The following is a 19022-nucleotide window of genomic DNA, read 5'->3' on the forward strand; positions in this document are numbered from 1 at the left end:
AAAGTTTGGTTTTGAATTGATCAGATATGTTGCGTAAATCATTATCTTAATTATGAATGCCTAAAATATGAGTTTCACGGTGTCGGTATGCTGTGAATGAGAATTATGTTTGATACTGAAACCAGTTTTCTAGGGGTAGGGGTAATATTTTTAACATTTTTGAAAATTCTTTCTTGAAAATTAGTTTTGGAGGTTTATTAATGCAGAAAATTAAATTTAGTCATGTAATAACTTGTAGAGTCGAATTTATGCAACTTTTCGCGGGAGTCGAAATTCCCATGTTTTTGGAATTAAAAAAAAATATTCTGACTACGAAAATCGCCACAAGTCATCAACAGAGTCCCAGGTGTATCAATTGTGATAATATTGAACGTAAATAACAAATAAGCAATTGTTTTTACTATAGAATAAATACTCTGGGGTGACTGGATAGACTACCCAAGTATATTTCGTCCGGCATTTTTCTAATCGGCGTTGTGACGTCTATCTTGCCTTTTACGGACTGATTTTAAGTTTACACGATCGAAAAGTTCCGGGGTCACACGTCATCATGAAATTTTTGTCCACATCACGTAAAGAAGAAACCACATCACGTAAAGAAGAAATCATTGCACGTAAAGAAGAAATCACTGCACATAAAGAAAAGAAAATGCACATAAAGTATTTAGAGATCGACATAACGTAAAGATGAAACGACCTCACGTTATAAGAAAACCACTGCACGTAAAGATAAATCCACATAACGTAAATATATGTTGACATAACGTAATCATAAAATGGCAGAACGTAAAGACAAAATTACAGAACGTAAAGACGAAATGACGGGACGTAAAGATGAAATGGCAGAACGTAAATACAAAACGACACATGTAAAGATGTTCCTACATAACGTAAATACAAAATGGCCGCATGTAATTATAAAACCACAGCAAGTAATATAAAATTGACAACACATAAACAAATGTGTATCTCATCAGACAGTTTAGGCGTTCCATATCCTCCCATGTATTTGTTGTACTTAGTTATGAGTTTTGGTTTGCCATCTTTTATTTTAGCCGAATGAAATGTGCTTATCAGTCTCACGGGTTTCTTGTTTCCTTCTTTGCCACTTCTGGCGAATACCGATTCGTCAGCGTTGAGAGTCGGATTTTTTATTATACCGGGCACTGGTCTGTTTTTCCGCTGTGTGCCTGTCAGATAGGTGCCAACGGACAATAGATGTCCGGCCAGATTTAGGGACGAAAAAAAAATCACAATCTGCCCAAAGATTATTTACGACATCTGTTCCTTGATGATGCCCTGCAGGGACAGGGTCATATTGTTTCCTCTATACACTAGGATTCTTATAATGTACCCCGTCACCGCTTCAACTAACATCCATAGTTTGATTCTAAATTTAGAGTGCTTGGTTGGAATGTATTGTGTCATGACAGACCGGGCTTTAGTTGCAACCAGAGATTCATCAACAGATAGCTTTTGATCGGGTGTGTACAAATATTTCGAACGCATATTGAAATGTTCTATTAATGGTTGGAATTTTCCTGCCGGGTTACATCCATTTTGACCTTTAGATTTTTTTTTCAGCTGGATGAAAAAAATTAAAAGACAGCTGAAAGCGGTTTCTTGTGAACATTTACCGAAACCAAGGTGTACATTGACTCTTTATTCCTTCCCGCCAATATTGTTCAATGGATGGCTTTTTAATTTACCCCATATTCAAAATAACAGCTAAGAAACCCTTGAACTCGCGTACTGTGACTGGGCCTTCTTTTGTCCATAGATGAGTCTCGAGTGTTGACCTATATGTCCTATTTTACTTTTGATGAGTTGTGAAAGAGTAATCAAGGGAACCAAGGTTATAGCGGTAATCAAAGGAAACATACCTAAAATAAGTGCATGTACGTGGATAATTAATAATCCAGACGTTTGGTAAACGATTTTGTTTTTGTCTTATTGAACAAAAAATCCTTAAATATAACATACTTTTTATGCTAGTTTATGTTATATTTTCTACACGGTATGAAGAAAATCGGCACACTTCAAACGCGAGAAATTGTCGTGAATAAATCGATGATATGTGTCAAGGTCGTAGCTGATGGGAGCAAGTCAAGGATCGTGCTCACAAACGTTGTTGCATTTTCGATAATTTCAGCATAAACCGCGGAATTACCACACCCCCCCCCCCAAAAAAAAAAAAATTAAATTAAATTAAATTAGAAGAAATTACTATCTGTCAAATTATTACAATTTGCAAAGCATAGAGTAATGCGTCATTATTTTTTTTATAAACCACTTTTCAGAAAATGCAAAGCCAACATTCCGAAGTAATATATAGCATGTTCGATTTTTTAAATGAGTTTGCAACTAATTTTCATTTTGACATACATTTTTGACTTTTATAAAACTATAGAAAAAGAAAAAATCAATGGGTGTTCACGATCCTTAACCTGCTCCATTCACGATCATGTTGCAATACTTGACATACATTATCGATCTGTTCACGATCATTTCACTCACTTGATTGTATGAAGGGCGTGTTGAAGTGATTTGTATTGTATTTATGCTTGTTTATGTTGTCTTAAATCTCCACCTTTTAAAGGAAAATATGTGTAAGGAAATCAATCATACACGAAATTTATGAATCTAAAAAATTTACAAGATTCGTAAAACTAGTTGAACACGCATTTCTCCGAAAAAGCCACTCTTGTGAGTGGTTTGTGAGAGTGATTTGCGACTGTTTTACAATTGGTAACGAATATAACTATCACTTTTGAATGATTGCAACCTATTTTCGATAATTAGTTTACGTTTCATTGCGATTTGCGAATGCATAAGAGTTTTCGAAAGATTATTATGGCCGGAATACATTGTACGTATCGTTACGATTTGTTCCCAGCTTATACGGATAATTGAATACGAACGCTTGGGAATAACTACGAATCGATATTCATAAGTATTCGTAAGAAAAATACGTATGTGTGTGAAGTGGATATTAGGCAATTTGTAACCAAATTGATTACTATTTTTAATTTATTTCAATTAAATGGCTTGTTAAATGTATGCGTCTAAGCATTTGTAGAAAAATAGAAAAAAACAAGGGGCACTGGTAGCTGGTTAAAACGGTACTTTTTACCCATAGACGACAATGTGATTTCAGTCTCTTTCGGACAAGAAATAATAATGATCGAGTCCGATTTAAATACTTACAAAAATTATAAAAAAAACTGTCATTTCTTTACCAACTTTAAAGTCGGTGGCTGGGACCAAGGTCCATTAGTCCATCTTGGAACTGGAATGAGATTTTAAGCCTACTTGGGACTATCAATTCCCAAAATATATATTTACTAAAAGGTCATCAATATGTAAACGTACCTATTTGTTTCTTTAACACATTTCTTCATTAGATCAAGTGTGAACATCAACATAAAATAAACGATTGGCTTACTAATAGCCCGAACTGGAGGCTTGTGTTTTGGTCCAGGATTAGCATCCAGGCGTCGCACATTCCTTCCTATTGGTGGGAACACTCTCAGCCAAATTCCTGGCATTTTTACGCTAACTCAACCACAACGAGCACGTTTACAATTACGTCATTAATAAATGACAAAGTCAAAACAAATAAACAACTATGTATGATGGTGGGTTTCCTTTACTTTAAGTTTTGTTTGTAAACAAAATTATCATACGAAATTATCGAAAATTTAATCCCCACCTCAATTGTAAGCAATAATATTTAGTTTCATAATCATGATATGATGAATGTGAAACCTTTTAACGCTCCCGAAGAAACATTAATTAAAAACAACTTAGATATTTTTTGTCAGCTCTGTCCTCAGATTTGATATATTATATTTATAACCTTCAAATATGGTAATTTTTGCAATTATATATGTCCTAACGCATTATACTTATTGTCATGATCTGATATGTCTATTGGCCGAAATGTCCGGCATTCATAAGGAAGTATTGGTTTTCATGGTCCGAAATGTCTTTGGGTCGCATTGTCCGGCACGGATAAACATTATGGTTCTTGTAATTTAAAATATTTCTTTTATTCAATTTAGTTTCGCTTCATTCTGTTTCGATTTATATCGTGTAATTATGTTTTTATTACGATTTCATTTATTTTATCGAATTGATTCGTTTCGATTCTTTCTTTTATCGATTACTTTCGTTTCGTTTTGGTTCGTTTTCGTTTCGCAATTTTTATGACCCGAGAATTATGGGTAATATTGATTATATAATTTTCGTAATCATCTGGGCGCCATACTGCATACTATAAGGTCAACCCTATCTTGGAAAAGCTATGATTCGATTTGTATTTAATTATCGAAACTAGCAAATATTTTCCGAGACTGGTTTGGTTCTCAATCGCACACATGCAAGTATACGCAAATGAAGCTGCCATTATGCTGTTTTTCAGCTACTGAAAATGCAGGTACAAACCGGATATTGATGTTTTTTCTTGCCATAAGTATACAGAACCAAGTTGATAATACAACCATAATCGAAGGTGAAACCTTTTAACGCTCCCGAAGAAACATTAATAAAAAAAACAACTTAGTTTGAAAATTTTTGTTAGCTCTGATTTGATGATTTAAACATATTTTATTCAATAAATAAATTGAGTAGGATTGGCAAGGCCTATATATATCCTCTCTATACAAGGCAACATATACACATGCAGATAGAAGATATTCACATGACTTGAAAACACACACACACACACATATATAAAAGAGTACATTGACTGATATTGATTATATTCAAACACTTTTGTATTTAAATCAACATTTTACTCTAAAAAAATTTGTAATAGTAATTCTCTGTGCAATTCAAATTACAATGCATAACTTTTCCATTATCTTCAAATTAAACTCTATTTTTATTTTTTTATTTTAGAATATTATCAATATACATTTGTTGTAAACATTGATGGATAAAGTTCAAAGATTGAAAATTATTAACTCGATCTTGACAAAAGAGGTATTTTCAGCATAAGTCATGTTTACTAGATATTATGCACCGATCCCTTCATTACGGAAGATGGAATTGATTTGAAATGATGTTTAATATCTAGCAATAATTAAATTAAAGTGCATGATAAATATATCATTTATAATGCTGATGAAGAGATCAATAAATTAGTATTTTTTTTATATATATAAAATCAATATTTTATGAAAAATTAAATGTCTGTCAGCAATATAATGTTAAGGTCTAGGCAGACAGACTGCATTGACCTCTGTGGTGAGCATAGTAATTGCAAGATAACAAGAAATGATGATTATCTTCAATGTGGTCCCTACAGTGCGGACAGTTTTGGTTATCAGTCAAGTGATGAAGAAACGAATGTTAATTAAGATTGCTTGCTTCATTCCTCGTGGTCTGATTTGATATATTATACCCATAACCTTCAAGTATGGTTAATTTTGTAATGATATATATTTGTCCTAACGCATTATACTAATTGTCATAGTCTAATATGTCTATTGGCCAAAATGTCTGGCATTCAAAATGAATTATTGGTTGTCATGGTCCGAAATGTCTTTTGGTCGAATCGTCCGGCACTGGTTAACATTATGGTTCTTAAATTTGCGAAACGTCTTAAAAGATTTCTTTTATTGCATTTAGTTTCGCTTCATTCTGTTTCATTTTGTACAGTTAAATTATGTTTTTATAACGATTCCAATGATTCATTTTATTTAAAAGATTCGTTTCGATTCTTTCTTTCATCGATTATATTCGTTTCGTTTTCTTCATTTTCGTTTCGCAATTTTTATGACCAGAGAATTATAGGTAATATTGATTACGTAATTTTCGTAAACATCTGGGCGCCATACTGCAGACTATAAGGCCAACCCTATCTTGGAAAAGCTATGATTCGATTTGTATTTAATTATCGAAACTAGCAAATATTTTCCAAGACTGGTTTGGTTCTCAATCGCACACATGCAAGTATACGCAAATGAAGCTGCCATTATGCTGTTTTTCTGCAACTGAAAATGCAGGTACAAACCGGATATTGATGTTTTTTCTTGCCATAAGTATACAGAACCAAGTTGATAATACACCCATAAACGCTCCCTTCGGCAGCGTATAAACTAACTCAAAAACGTATATATATACGTTATTGCGAGAGTCACGGTTATTGGTGCGATAGTCGTGGTTCGAAATGTCTTTGGGTCGTTTTAGCAATCGCATGGAATGATGGGTAATGGTACTTTCGTAAACATTGGAGCGCCTTCTGTTGACTGTTTTGAAAATCAATATCTTGGAAAAAATATGATATGTTTTGAACTTAACCAAAAACGCTACTGAGACTGGTTCTGTTCTCAATCACATTTTTCGGAGTGTACGGAAATGAAGATGGCTTTATACTGTTTTTTTGAGTTCCTGAATTTACATGCACAAACCGGATATTGATGCCTTTTCTGCCCATAAGTATGCATGACCCAGTTGATAATACAGCCATTTACGCTCCCTTCGGGAGCGTATTAGTTTATTGCCTGTGAGTAGTCGGCCAAATTTTTGGCCCTTTGGCAGAGAAAAGGTTAAATAAACATTTTTTTCCGTTTTTAATATTTTGGGTGGGTGTACTTTTGTTTTTTTGTATTTTTTTTTGGGGGGGGGGGGGGGGCGGGGAGGGTGTGTGTTTGTTTTTGCTTTTTTGTTTCGTTTTGTTTTGGTTTTTTGTGGTTTTTTTCTGGATTTTGTTGCAAGTCATGAGTGCCATCCTTTGTACTTAACAAAAGACTATCGAATGTTTACACTTAAGGCTAAAAACCACTAATTCCACTTCCCATAGGCTTCTATGCTAATTTCACAATATTCAATGGCTTCTCTGGACTTTACCTTAACTTTAACCTGCAGAGGACTATATATCAGCATGATTCTACATATGTCAGCTCACAATCCTCAGAATGGCATGTGGGGTTAGCAGACTTGCAGTGCAGTACTGGTCACCGGAAGTGAAGGGTCTATAAATAGCATGGGAAATCCCAGTGTTTTCACAAGATAGGGGTATATTTAAAAATCATTATGGAGATTAGGCTTCACATCACAAGAAGCAAAATGCACCTATAAAATGTACAGAAATGTTTTTCCTTTCAGAAACTGTTTAAATTTTTTAAATAAGATGAGAACTTTTTTCACAGCACTATGAGGAACAGGGGTAATTTCTGCGTAGGACTATTTTTGCGTATGTTCCAAATGCTCATTGGTTGAATTGGTGGTCTGTAACCTTAAGCGAATGGAATAGTATCAAAGCAGTGGTTGGGTTATGTGACAGAATATCTAGAAAACTGTAAAGGTGTAAATGCGTTAAAATGTTTATATAACAAACAAAAGAAAAGTTTTATATTTAATCTTCTCTTTACTGGTGGTTTTTAATGGGTTTTTTTTTAATTAATGATTCATTTTTTCCACAATCGATAGTAACCACTCTCTAAAAACGAAATTCAAAGATCACAATCCAAGAATTATAAAGACATTAAGACACAATCCAATACTCGGTGATAAATGGTACAACTCGCCAACTTCCATCAAGGCTCGAGGTTCGATGTGCACTTATTTTTTCTTTCATCTGCAAACATCACCAAGAGATGTGTGTGTGTGTTTTTTGTTTTGTTTTTTTTTTCTTGGGGGGGGGGGGGGGGGTGTAACTGTAGTTTCTTTACTTTGTCTATGTCCTGGGACTCTCAAGATTGGAACATAATCCTAACAGTACAAACCCTCTTTCATAAAAATGTAACAATAAGGAGTCAAATTGCAAGACTAAATTTATACCAAAATTAACAGATTATATAAAGCAAAATGAAAATAAAAGGTAAAGAAATAGATTATTGTCTTAGTTGACAACTTTCTATCATATCTAAATATATACATGTGTGTGTGTGTTTGTGAAAGGGTTTCTAAAAAAATGTCCTGAACAAGATGTTACCCATTTAAGGGTCCTTTGGAAGATATAATAACAGCGGGTGGTGTATGTCCTCATTAATAATCTCACTTTATGTTAACCTCTAACATACATGTACTATATGTGTTACTTGTTGTTGTTTTTAGGGTGATTGACAAAATATTAGCATCTGGTTAATACTTGTCTTTTGCATAAGGGTACATTCTTTCGAACTCTGTCGGTGAAATATAAAACTCTGGTCTTTTAACCTCCAACCAAAAGTTCTCTGTGTCCATGCGTTTTCTCTCAGCCGGTGTGATATACTCATTAGATCGTGAATCATAGTTATCGTGATATTTCCTGTGTAGTAGGTCCACTCTATAATGATCTAAGAAATAGCACCAACATTTTAGTACTGTCTTGTTGCAATGTATAGGGATTTCTTCACGTTTGTACCAGACAGGGTGACCTTCCAGAGCATCTAAACGTCTTAACATAGCATTGTCTACTTCATAAACCTCTCCCTTGATGATCTATAGAGAAAAGAAATATCATAATTACAGCTTTTCTTATGATCAAAACCTACTTCAAGATTTAAGGAAATACAGATTTTTTTTCTGGCTTCACAGCATTCCCTTGACTACAACCTTATTTTACAATCAATGTAAGATATTGTAGATTCGATATTTTATTATAGTCTCACCACTTGTATGACATTACTTATAATACATTTAAAACAAAACAATACAGTTTTAATTCACAAGTGTCATTCTATAATTAGAATTATGAGAGACCTTAAAACATATATTACAACTACACACATTATAAAATACATTATTGTTTAAGTATTTAAGAATATAAAAAAAGTTTTCCTTCTACTTAAAATGTTGAAGCATGTTTTGGCAACGTATTAAAAAAACATCCGATTTAAAAAGATAAATAAATTTTTCGTCATCAGACAAAAGATTAAAGTCCAAATTATCTCTAACGACTTGGAAAAACCGTTTGTATATAGTACTTTAGTATACTAATACATAGAATAATCCTTCTTAAGTATCTATCCATTTTGAATTATTTTAGATTCAGACACTGCCGGTGATGCAAGGTGCAAAATATAAAAAAAACACGCACCTTACAAAGGATTTTTTTATTCGGTCTACTTCTTGTTGCTTCTAATTGTTGTGATCTAATACAATAAAGATCCGACTCAACTAGACGGACTACTACAATGCTGGGTATGTTCGACTGGTCAGTTGGTCTGACATGAAATTACAGTACCTACTTCATGTAAATGTAACATTAACGAGCCAAAATGCGAGACATTTGTTGCTCCCAGTGGAGTCTGAGCTGCTCATTTAATTTTGTTGCTTTGTACGTATTATTTTGGTTTTTTATGTTCTTTGTTGTTTGTATCTATTTTCCATGTCTAGTCTTTGCCCCTGGATTACATTCTTTTAACTTCCCTGCAATCTTGGTTCCCTTGATTACTCTTCCCCAAAAAGGGGGTACTAGGACATTATTTACAAATGAAAATGACAAATTATCCAATAAAAGGGAGGGGTGCTAACCCCCTGCACCATTCCCCGGATCGGCAACTAGGTTGTTGACATCTTTACAAACTTCAGTGTAATGAAAACTCTTTTGCTCTTGAAATTTCATTAAGAATTCAGCAGTTTTGCAGTAGAGTAATGGAAACATTTCTATGTGTCTTTTAGAGGACGCGCAGTGGAATATTTATATACTACTTAATGAAACGATTTCGTACTATAAATGTATGTCTATCAAACATATTGCACTGTGATTTATCTAAGTAGACCAACACTAGTAAATTATATAATAATGTGTGCTCAGTGAATCAAGAGTTTAAAGAAAGACATATATTACTTAACCTCAACAGAGAGACATATTACTTAACCTCAACAGAGATATATTACCTAACCTCGACAGAAAGACATCTTACTTAATCTCCACAGAAAGACATTTACTTAACCTCAACAGAGAGACATATTACTTAACCTCGACAGAAAGACATATTACCTAACCTCGACAGAGAGACATATTACTTAATCTCCACAGAAAGACATTTACTTAACCTCAACAGAGAGACATATTACTTAACCTCAACAGAAAGACATATTACCTAACCTCGACAGAGAGACATATTACTTAATCTCCACAGAAAGATATTTACTTAACCTCAACAGAGAGACATATTACTTAACCTCGACAGAAAGACATATTACCTAACCTCGACTGAGAGACATATTACTTAATCTCAACAGAGAGGCATATTACCTAACCTCAACAGAAAGACATATTACTTAACCTCGACAGACAGACATATTACTGACCCTCAACAGAGAGACAATTACTTAACCTCAGACTGTAACCAGTCGTATTGCTAGACTTCAGAGTATGAACGCATGACAATGCGTTGTTCCGCACTTATAATATCTATATGAAAAAATGACTGAATTGTTGTATAAAAGTACGTATTAATAAAACAAAAATGTCGTGCCAAACATTCAGCGCGGAATTTTATGTTGTTTTGTTGTTTAGTGGTTCTTGTTTGTTTGTTTTTTTAAGGGGGGTAAGTTTAAGAGAATACATTTTTCTCATATTCATTAAATCAGAAAAGAGGGGAACCCCTGCCCTGCCAGTTCTAAATGTTAAGTCCGTAGTACCATTTGATCCGATTTAGATTAAGTAGCACTCCAGCTAAGGATCATGCAAGAGTAATCAAGGGAACCAAGGTTATAGCGGCAATCAAAAGAATGTAATCCAGGGACAAAGACCAGACATGGAAAATCGTTTGTTTTTTTAAGGGGGATTAGTTTAAGAGAATACATTTTTCTCATATTCATTAAATCAGAAAAGAGGGGAACCCCTGCCCTGCCAGTTCTAAATGTTAAGTCCGTAGTACCATTTGATCCGATTTAGATTAAGTAGCACTCCAGCTAAGGATCATGCAAGAGTAATCAAGGGAACCAAGGTTACAGCGGCAATCAAAAGAATGTAATCCAGGGACAAAGACCAGACATGGAAAACAGACATACACAACAAAGAACATAAAGTAACTAAAATCATACATACAAAGTAACAAAAGTAAATGAGCAACTCGGACTCCACTAAAAACTGGGAGCATGGACCAGGTGCACCGGTAGGGTAAGCGTCCTCTGCTTTTCTAGAAACACCCGCCGAGTTGCTCATAAAAAGTCAAGTCCGGGGTAGACAAACGAGGAAAGGAAAACTATGACTCGTTGAATAAATCAGTTTTCATGGTGCTGGTGGATACACCATAACGATCCACGAGTTCATGATGACGATCATAAAACTTATGTAGTGATGACTTCAATCTTGTAGCAACATAACCCTGTTCCAGAAGCCTATTTGTTAGAGTTCTAGCGCGATACAAAAGGTCTGCGTAGTTTCGGCAAGCTCTGGCATAACGTATGAGTTGTGATATGAACACTCCATACGCAGGAGCCGAAAGGATGTTGCCACAGATGAAAGGAAAGTTGACAATTCTGAATGAAAAGTCATCACGTTTGTCGTAAAGTTTGGTCAATAGTTTTCCTTTACCATCGATTTCTAAGTGTAGGTCAAGATATGAGGCTGACTTCACAGTGTCTGTAGTATCTTTTATCTCAAGTTCTTTTGGGTAGATGCGATGTATCAAATCCCCGAAATTAGGATTGTTTAAAGATAACACGTCATCTATATAGCGGAAACTGAGATTGAAGGATCTAGCCAAACAATATTCTTTCTGATCAGATCAGCTATAAAGTCAGTCTCATAAGAGTGAAGGAATAGGTCAGCTAGTAAAGGAGCACAATTTGTTCCCATTGGAATGCCGACCGTTTGTTGAAAAACACGTCCACCACACTGGACAAATATGTTGTTGATTAAAAATTCCAGCATTTTGTAAACTTCCTCTGTATATTTGGAAGATGATTTGGAATTATTTCTTACAAAGTATGGGGAATCTCTACCAAGAACTATATATTTGTATCTAGGTGTACCATCTTTGTATAATGTTTTTAAGTCGGGATTTTAACTGAGTATGGGGAATAGAGGTATACAGTGTTGAAAAATCATAGGTTTTAATGCTATTATATTCAGATAATAGTCTTGAACTGATTGCCTCCAAAAGATCTTTTGAATTTTTCAGGATCCACATTGAATTAATACCACTGCGGGAGTAACAAGTGTTGTGGTAGGACTGTAGACCCTCTTTGACAGTTGTGAGTATAGAAGTTAAAAGTTTTGAAAGAGGTTTGGTGGTACATTTTGCAGATCCAGCTATGAAACGTTGTTTGTGTGGATTCTTGTGAAGTTTAGGAATCCAGTACATAGACGGTAAATCACAATCATCGTCCTTGGTAGAGAGACCAAAAGAGGATAGCACAGATTTATGGTTTTCCACAATCTCTTCTTTGGAAAGAGTGGTAGCTGTGTAGGTCTTATTACTGCTATTATTTTCTACGTCTACCTCTGATAATAAACATTGGACATAAAACGTTTTGCAGACAAAAACAATGTTGTTTTGGGCTTTGTCTGCTGGTGCGACAACATATTTGTCATGTATAGTAGACGATGTTTTTGCTACATCGGGGTCTTTGAAAACTGATGTAGCCTTGGCACTCATTGACCTACTTAAAACTTTCATTCGTTTCAAAATTAAAAATGTGATTCATGGGTAAAAAGCCTACATATTTTTATTTTTGATATTTTGTTTTAAATGTCATAGTAAACAGAAATAACATGTGGTTTTTCATACAGCTCGTGCTCTTAGGAGATAAAAATCATAGAATGCACTGTAGATTTCAAAATTAAGGGAGATAACTGTAAATTACACTCAATTACAATAGAATCTACTGGATTTTCAATGTTGATTATCCCCTAAGAGCAGACAGATCGGAATGAATAAATACATATTTTATAATATACACCCATAAAACAACTTAATTACAAAAATAAAAATATGCAGCCTTTTTTTTGGGTGTATCACATTTTTCAGATTTTGCATGATTCTTACAGACTGCTACTTAAGTATTGAACATTTGTATTCTGAAATATGGTCAACGATATAAGTTATTAAGAACATGTTTAATGACTACACATTTGACAGAAAGTTGAGTTCCAGCGCTACGCATTAAACAAAACCAATACCACTTATAATAAGGGATATCGCTTTCTTTCAGTTGACATTAAAAATATGTATCAAAATAAAGCCACCTCTTGGAAAATGATAATTTTTCAGTTCTGTGTGATTTTGAAGTTGTGTACAAACTTCTATATCAATCAAGCGACATTGCATAAACGTATCCGGATGTCGCCCCAACAAATGAGTAAAACAGTAGAATTTTGCTATTTGAAGATTGTCAATTGCATTCATTACTATATTGACGAGGAACATCCTTTTAAAGGTTTGCTCTAACTAATAACTGGTAACAATAATAAACATGTATTATACAGAATCTCGCAGAACCGGAGTTTGAACATCACTATAGTCATCATATTCCTCATCAAGTTCAGGATCATACGGCTTCCCGTGGGCTCCATCGGATCGATAGTCCGCTATGAAAGGTTGACTCAACAAATTTGATTGATGGTTCACCAAGAAATAACACCGACACTCTAGTGATGTGTCATCATTCATCACAACTGTAATCTTCTTGCGATCATAAAGATTTGGATAATCCTCACATATATCCAAACAACTCAGCATTTTATCGTCTACTTTGTATACCTCGCCTCTTATATTCTACAATTAATGAATTCAGTTTCATGTTATTACCGTTGAACTTAGCATCCTCGAAGACCAAGAGGTAATAAACTTTTTGAAAAAAAACACCTAAATATCGTTCACCTTCAAAAATAGACTGGGCAGAGTGTCGACGGGTTATACACGACGCTCTTTCATACAAGAAGTTTGAAGGCGAACGGACGGACAGACAGACAGAAGTTAGCATCATTATAACCTTATGAACTTTGTGCATTTTATGTAACCGAGAAAACAAGATTTAAAAATTCGATGTACAACGGTATTCCCGACTTGCGGACCAACATTTTGTCAACATTTATCTCCCTTTGGAGCAGGTGTCTATTCGGAACACGTAAGGTTTTCCATCCGATATCGACGATACTTTAAAAAATCTCGAAAGTCAAATGGGAATTTCTCGTTCTACTGACCCTGCCATAAATTTTCGTTACCCGGGATACAAATGAAATTCATCCTTATGTAACCTACCAACAAAATGAAACATCCTGTAAATTTTAGAAACACCGTTGTGTTTGTCTGCTGGGGATTCCATTTTCATTCGAGTTACCTCTTTTTTCTGCACCCAAATCCGAACATCGATTAGAGAGACTTCGAAATTATACCTGCTCTTACGGGAGTTAACTCTGCAAAAACAAAATAAAATATGGCTGCATCCCGAGCTCCGCAAGTAGGGAATGAAAACAATTAAATAAAGATAAATACAACAGAAACAATTACAAAAATAGGATATCTATTACAAACAAGAGGCTCCCAGGAGCCTGAATGGATAACCTGGTTAATTTTTTGCCTTTTAAGGGCAATAACTCTAAAAAGGAGTTGTCAGACAATTTGACTCCATTTGATTCATTGGACACATTTGTAAGCCTTATAATAAGGATCATTTCAGCAATTGAAAGCTATTGGCTAAACCTAACAGATTTGGAGATGTATGCAAAAATCTGCTGTCTGACCCCATTGTTATATTTTTAGAAACGGCAGCCATGTTTTTTTAGCGATCAAAAATCTGTCATTTCGTTAAGGATACCCTTTAAAACAAAAATACCAACTTTCATTGAATTCTGTAAAGTAGTTTTTGAGGAGAAAATTTTGTTTAAATAATAACATTAAAAACAGTAAAATACGTCCAAAAAGGGCAATAACTTCAACATGGACCCACAGATTTTCACCAAATATTGACCACAGATAGATCTCATCATGCTGAACACTTTCATCCCACGTCAAATTTGGCTAAACCTAACGCTTTTGGAGATTATTACGAAAAAGTACTGTCTGACCCATATGTTCTATTTTTAGTAACGATGGCCATGTTTTTCGACGGATCAGAAATCCCTACATATATTTTATGCATAATACCCCAAGGAACATTCAAAGTAAGATTGGTTCCAATTGGTCAAGTGGTGTCAGAGGAGAAGATTTTTGAAAGAAATAACATTCAAAATAGCAAAAAAAAACGTCGAAAAAGGCAATAACTCAAACATGGCTTGACATATCAAAATGAAAATTTGACGCGGATAGATCTCATCATGCTGAACACTTTAACCCCGGTGTCAGAATTTGGCTAAACCTAACGGTTTAGGTCCTGTAGTTTCAGAGAATGGGGGTAAAACAACTTAAAATGGCCATGACTTGTGCAAATAATCCGATCAAACTGATTCGAACTGTATTCTGTATTTTATGATGCACAATATTTTTACGAAGTCTTAAAAAGACTTCAATATCTTCTTAAGTTATCATCAGGGTACCATCAGAGACGGACAGACAGACACACAACTTTTCCGAGGGTATCACATACTAGTAATAGCTCGCTACTTCGTGTATCCTCATAAGTTTTGAACCTATGCCACATAACCTGATATGGAAGACACCAACCACTTAAAATGTTGCCCCATACAAAATTACATGTTGATTCACACCCCCTCCCCCCCAAAAAAAACGACTTAGAAAACACTTATAAACTGGTGCTTGAATGTAATCTACATAGAAGTCGATGACTTTCCTTGTATGAGGTTCCATCCGCCCACGCAGGTATGCTCTAGATCTACATTTTGTAGTCCCGATCTTGTGAGTTGTAGCGAGCACGTTGAAATATCTGTCCATTCTTCATTATACACAGTGAATAGAACTATTAGTTCGAAAACGGCTATTTCGAAATTTGAAATTTTTATACTAATATACACTCCTTGATCAAATATACAAGGATACACGTACTTTATTCACAAATCAGTTGCCCATTAGGGGTATTGTACTGAGTGAATATGAAAATACGACGTTTACAATAAGAAGATAGAGAATATATAAAGACTATTAACTTTAAAGGTTTGACTGACGTAGCCTAAGATGCAAAGTCCTTTGTTCTTTTTTCTTGTTTACAATTCATGTGAGTAATAACATAGATCTGGGTCTGAAATTAATTCAAACTAAAGCGTCATCTGCAGTATCTTCCCTGGTAACAAATGGTCCAGAACAAGTACTAAACAAAATGTTGACTGGCCGCCTGTGCATGGTGCACAGGAGACAAAACATAAAATTTTCATGAATTCAGTACAAGAGACATCAGGTGAAACCATTACAGACTGATAAATTAGTACAAGAGACATCAGGTGACAACACTACAGACTGATGTATCAGTAAAAGAGACATCAGGTGATGATGCAACATTACAGACTGATATATCACAAAGTTATTCCTGTGTCTCGTGTAAGAAATTCGAGTCACAGATTTGAGTAAAAAAAAATCAATTAAATTCTAAATTTTGAAATAAACCAAATCAAACGAATATAGTACCAATAATGAAATTTCACTCATATTCCACTCCTTTTTATCATGTTATTTATTTGACAAAGGGTCTGAGGATCTTCAACATTCATAAGCTTCTCGTTGGTATTGAGAACATCAAAACTTTTACAGGAGCGTTTAATCAACTGAAGAAATATATGATGATCAGTTTTAAGACTGCTGCATGATAACAGGAAATGTTTCTTATCATCAATGTAATTGGAATTGCATCTAAGACAGAGTTTGTCATGTCGGAGAGTACCACGATGTCTTCCTATCTCAATTTGTAGTTTGTGGGCTGAGTCGCGTGAACTGTCTTCTCTGCTCAAATGTTTTTAAATTGAGTAGGTATTTTTTTCAAAATCAAACTGAGATTTAATATAGTTTCTCCCTTTCTAAGCCTGTAATTAAAATTGCACGTGACTTTATAACCACCGGGCGGTGATTAAATTTCTGCGAGAGTTTTCCCGACATTTCACATTTGCGAGTTTTCTACATATTTCACCGGAGAAACAGATCCTCCTCCAGTGCTCTCGGGGATTACAAAATTTCTCCACTCTCGATACTTAAACTTTCGATTTAAACCACTTACTTTAGCTCGTATCTCGAATGGAGAAATCTTGTAATCCCCGAGAGACTGAAGGAGAATCTATATGCAAGTTTCTTATGATCATTAATTGAGACTTATTAAAAGATGCACTTATTGTTAACATGTAATTTGAAATTACTGATTGTTGATTATCATCCATTATATTTTTTTCTACAAAAACTTGATATTAAAAATTCAGACTTGAGGCGAAATATTCTTCTGAATTAAGTGAAAAAGAAGCCGAGTTTTTTTGTTTTGTTTACGTCATTGGAATAACAAGCGAAGTGAAGAGGCAGAAGGAAAGTTAGGTACCTAATAATCATAAATTAAAGCAATCCTTCTCAATCTATTAGCAACTTTCAATTGAGAGGTGCTTTATGCATAATAAGTGCACACGAATTATAGATAAAGACCGTGATAAAAGCGTTCATATCGTAAATGTGAAAAATGCCATTTAAATGTAACTAAGACGAATTTCATTTCATTACGAGATTCCATAATACAACGACAAATTAAAAAAAAATAAACACACTGTCCAAATTAAAATCGTTTGTCACAGGATGCAAAATTTATATGGCTCCTCACAAATGAAGATATTGACATATTAAGAGTTGGGGAAGATGTATAATTGGCAGGCGCGTAGCTGAGGCCAAATTGAAGTGTAGGTAAAAATTACGACAGGCCCCCCCCCCCCCCCACCCCGAAGCTTCGCGGAGATAGCGTTTTAGAGCATCATTTATGCCTCTCCTGGATACATTTTATCTAAAAAAAAAATGGCAAAATTAAGTGCAGGCAAAAGCTTTTTTGCCTAACAGCAGCTACGCGCCTGATTGGTAGCTCGGATTTAAGACGTGGACAAGGTTGGATATTAGGAGTTAATACATGTACTTGGTATATTTGATGCATTTCTGGTCCGGGGCTTTATTTAATACTGATGTTTCATTTTATGTATTGTATGATTTGTATGCATTTATATTGCCCTCGCTGGGACATTTATGGAATAATAAAATATTCTTATTCTTTAGTCGATCATATTGTCTATTGATTTATATAAACAGATGTGCAACGTTTTAAACCTTTATCTCGTATATACATGGTTAAATTTAGAAAATGCATTCACGTGCAATAAAAAAACATACTCTTACCTCACCAGTCCCTTCTACGGGTAACAGGAAAGGTATATTACATCTGCTGGCGATGATTAGGGGGTACTTCCTGATGGTTTTACCCTCCCCAATAAATGTTGCTTTCCCATTGTCGCCATGTGCTATTAAGTAATGGTTAGGTTGTCCTCTTTTCAAAGTCCCATACACAAATACTAAAGTCATCGTGCCCTATGAAGGTCAAAATTTAGAACAAACAACAGTTAAATTGATGTTACCTAGTATTTCATACATAAATTGCATAGGATCGATCTCAAGTATGACCAATAATTCAATACACAACCGAATACCATTCATTTATTAGAATACTAATTACCCGTTAACTCGTTTTCAATTCAGGTAACGATCCTGTTTATCCTGAACGATGAACATGATACCACTACCTTGATTAAACCGAGATAAACATTTTTCACTTTAACTGGAATAAAACGTAATATACAAGAAAGAAATACGATTATCAATGAGTAAGGGGTCAGGGAAAGGGGAAGTAGTTCCATGATCTTCTCTGTTCATCTGTGTCCTATTTTTGACAAATCTAACATAACATACCAATGAAATGGGGTCCAATCCCAGGATTATCCTTGAAATATCCTGCAAGTCAGGGAGTTGTGGAAGCAGAGAAGACTATGCTTTAGGGAATAAATGTATACATACCAGATAACTGCTCAAGAAAAATGAATAAATTTATCTTTAAGTTATGTAATTACTTGTTATGTATATTTAAAACACCTGCTGTCAAATGTCTATTGATTTGTAATTCATATATCAAATATTGTGTTATATTGATAATTGTAATTTTGTACCTTTTATCAT

General features: G+C 34.5%; 1 protein-coding gene across 5 annotated transcripts; it reads right to left on the reverse strand.

Annotated features, from left to right (window-relative positions):
- Positions 1–6629: 6629 nt before the first annotated feature.
- On the reverse strand, positions 6630–18935 carry LOC148610887 (putative gamma-glutamylcyclotransferase CG2811). Of its 5 annotated transcripts, none has more exons than XM_088590744.1 (4): positions 18917–18935; positions 18192–18380; positions 13374–13664; positions 6630–8430 (listed from the first exon to the last, which is right to left on the reverse strand). In XM_088590744.1, exons 2-4 carry the CDS (start codon positions 18372–18374, stop codon positions 8092–8094), a joined length of 813 nt encoding a protein of 270 aa, XP_088446870.1. In that variant the 5' UTR covers positions 18375–18380; positions 18917–18935; the 3' UTR covers positions 6630–8091. The 5 variants fall into 5 exon arrangements, with proteins under 5 accessions (XP_088446870.1, XP_088446868.1, XP_088446867.1 ...); XM_088590742.1 differs by having other exon boundaries at positions 18864–18934; XM_088590741.1 differs by lacking the exon at positions 18917–18935 and adding an exon at positions 18759–18866.
- Between the last annotated feature and the right edge of the window lie 87 nt (positions 18936–19022).

This window comes from Perna viridis, chromosome 7 (genome assembly GCF_037379345.1).
Source record: "Perna viridis isolate PV_CMFRI_1.1 ecotype Kerala chromosome 7, ASM3737934v1, whole genome shotgun sequence".
Classification (NCBI taxonomy): Eukaryota; Metazoa; Mollusca; class Bivalvia; order Mytilida; family Mytilidae; genus Perna; species Perna viridis.

Coding starts and splice junctions, on each gene's coding strand:
- LOC148610887 (XM_088590744.1), bottom strand. CDS start 18,374: ATGACTTTAGTATTTGTGTATGGGACTTTGAAAAGAGGACAACCTAAC. Junction 13,665..18,191: donor CCGTAGAAGGGACTGGTGAG/GTAAGAGTATGT, acceptor CATTAATTGTAG/AATATAAGAGGCGAGGTATA. Junction 8,431..13,373: donor CTCCGGTTCTGCGAGATTCT/GTATAATACATG, acceptor TTTTCTCTATAG/ATCATCAAGGGAGAGGTTTA.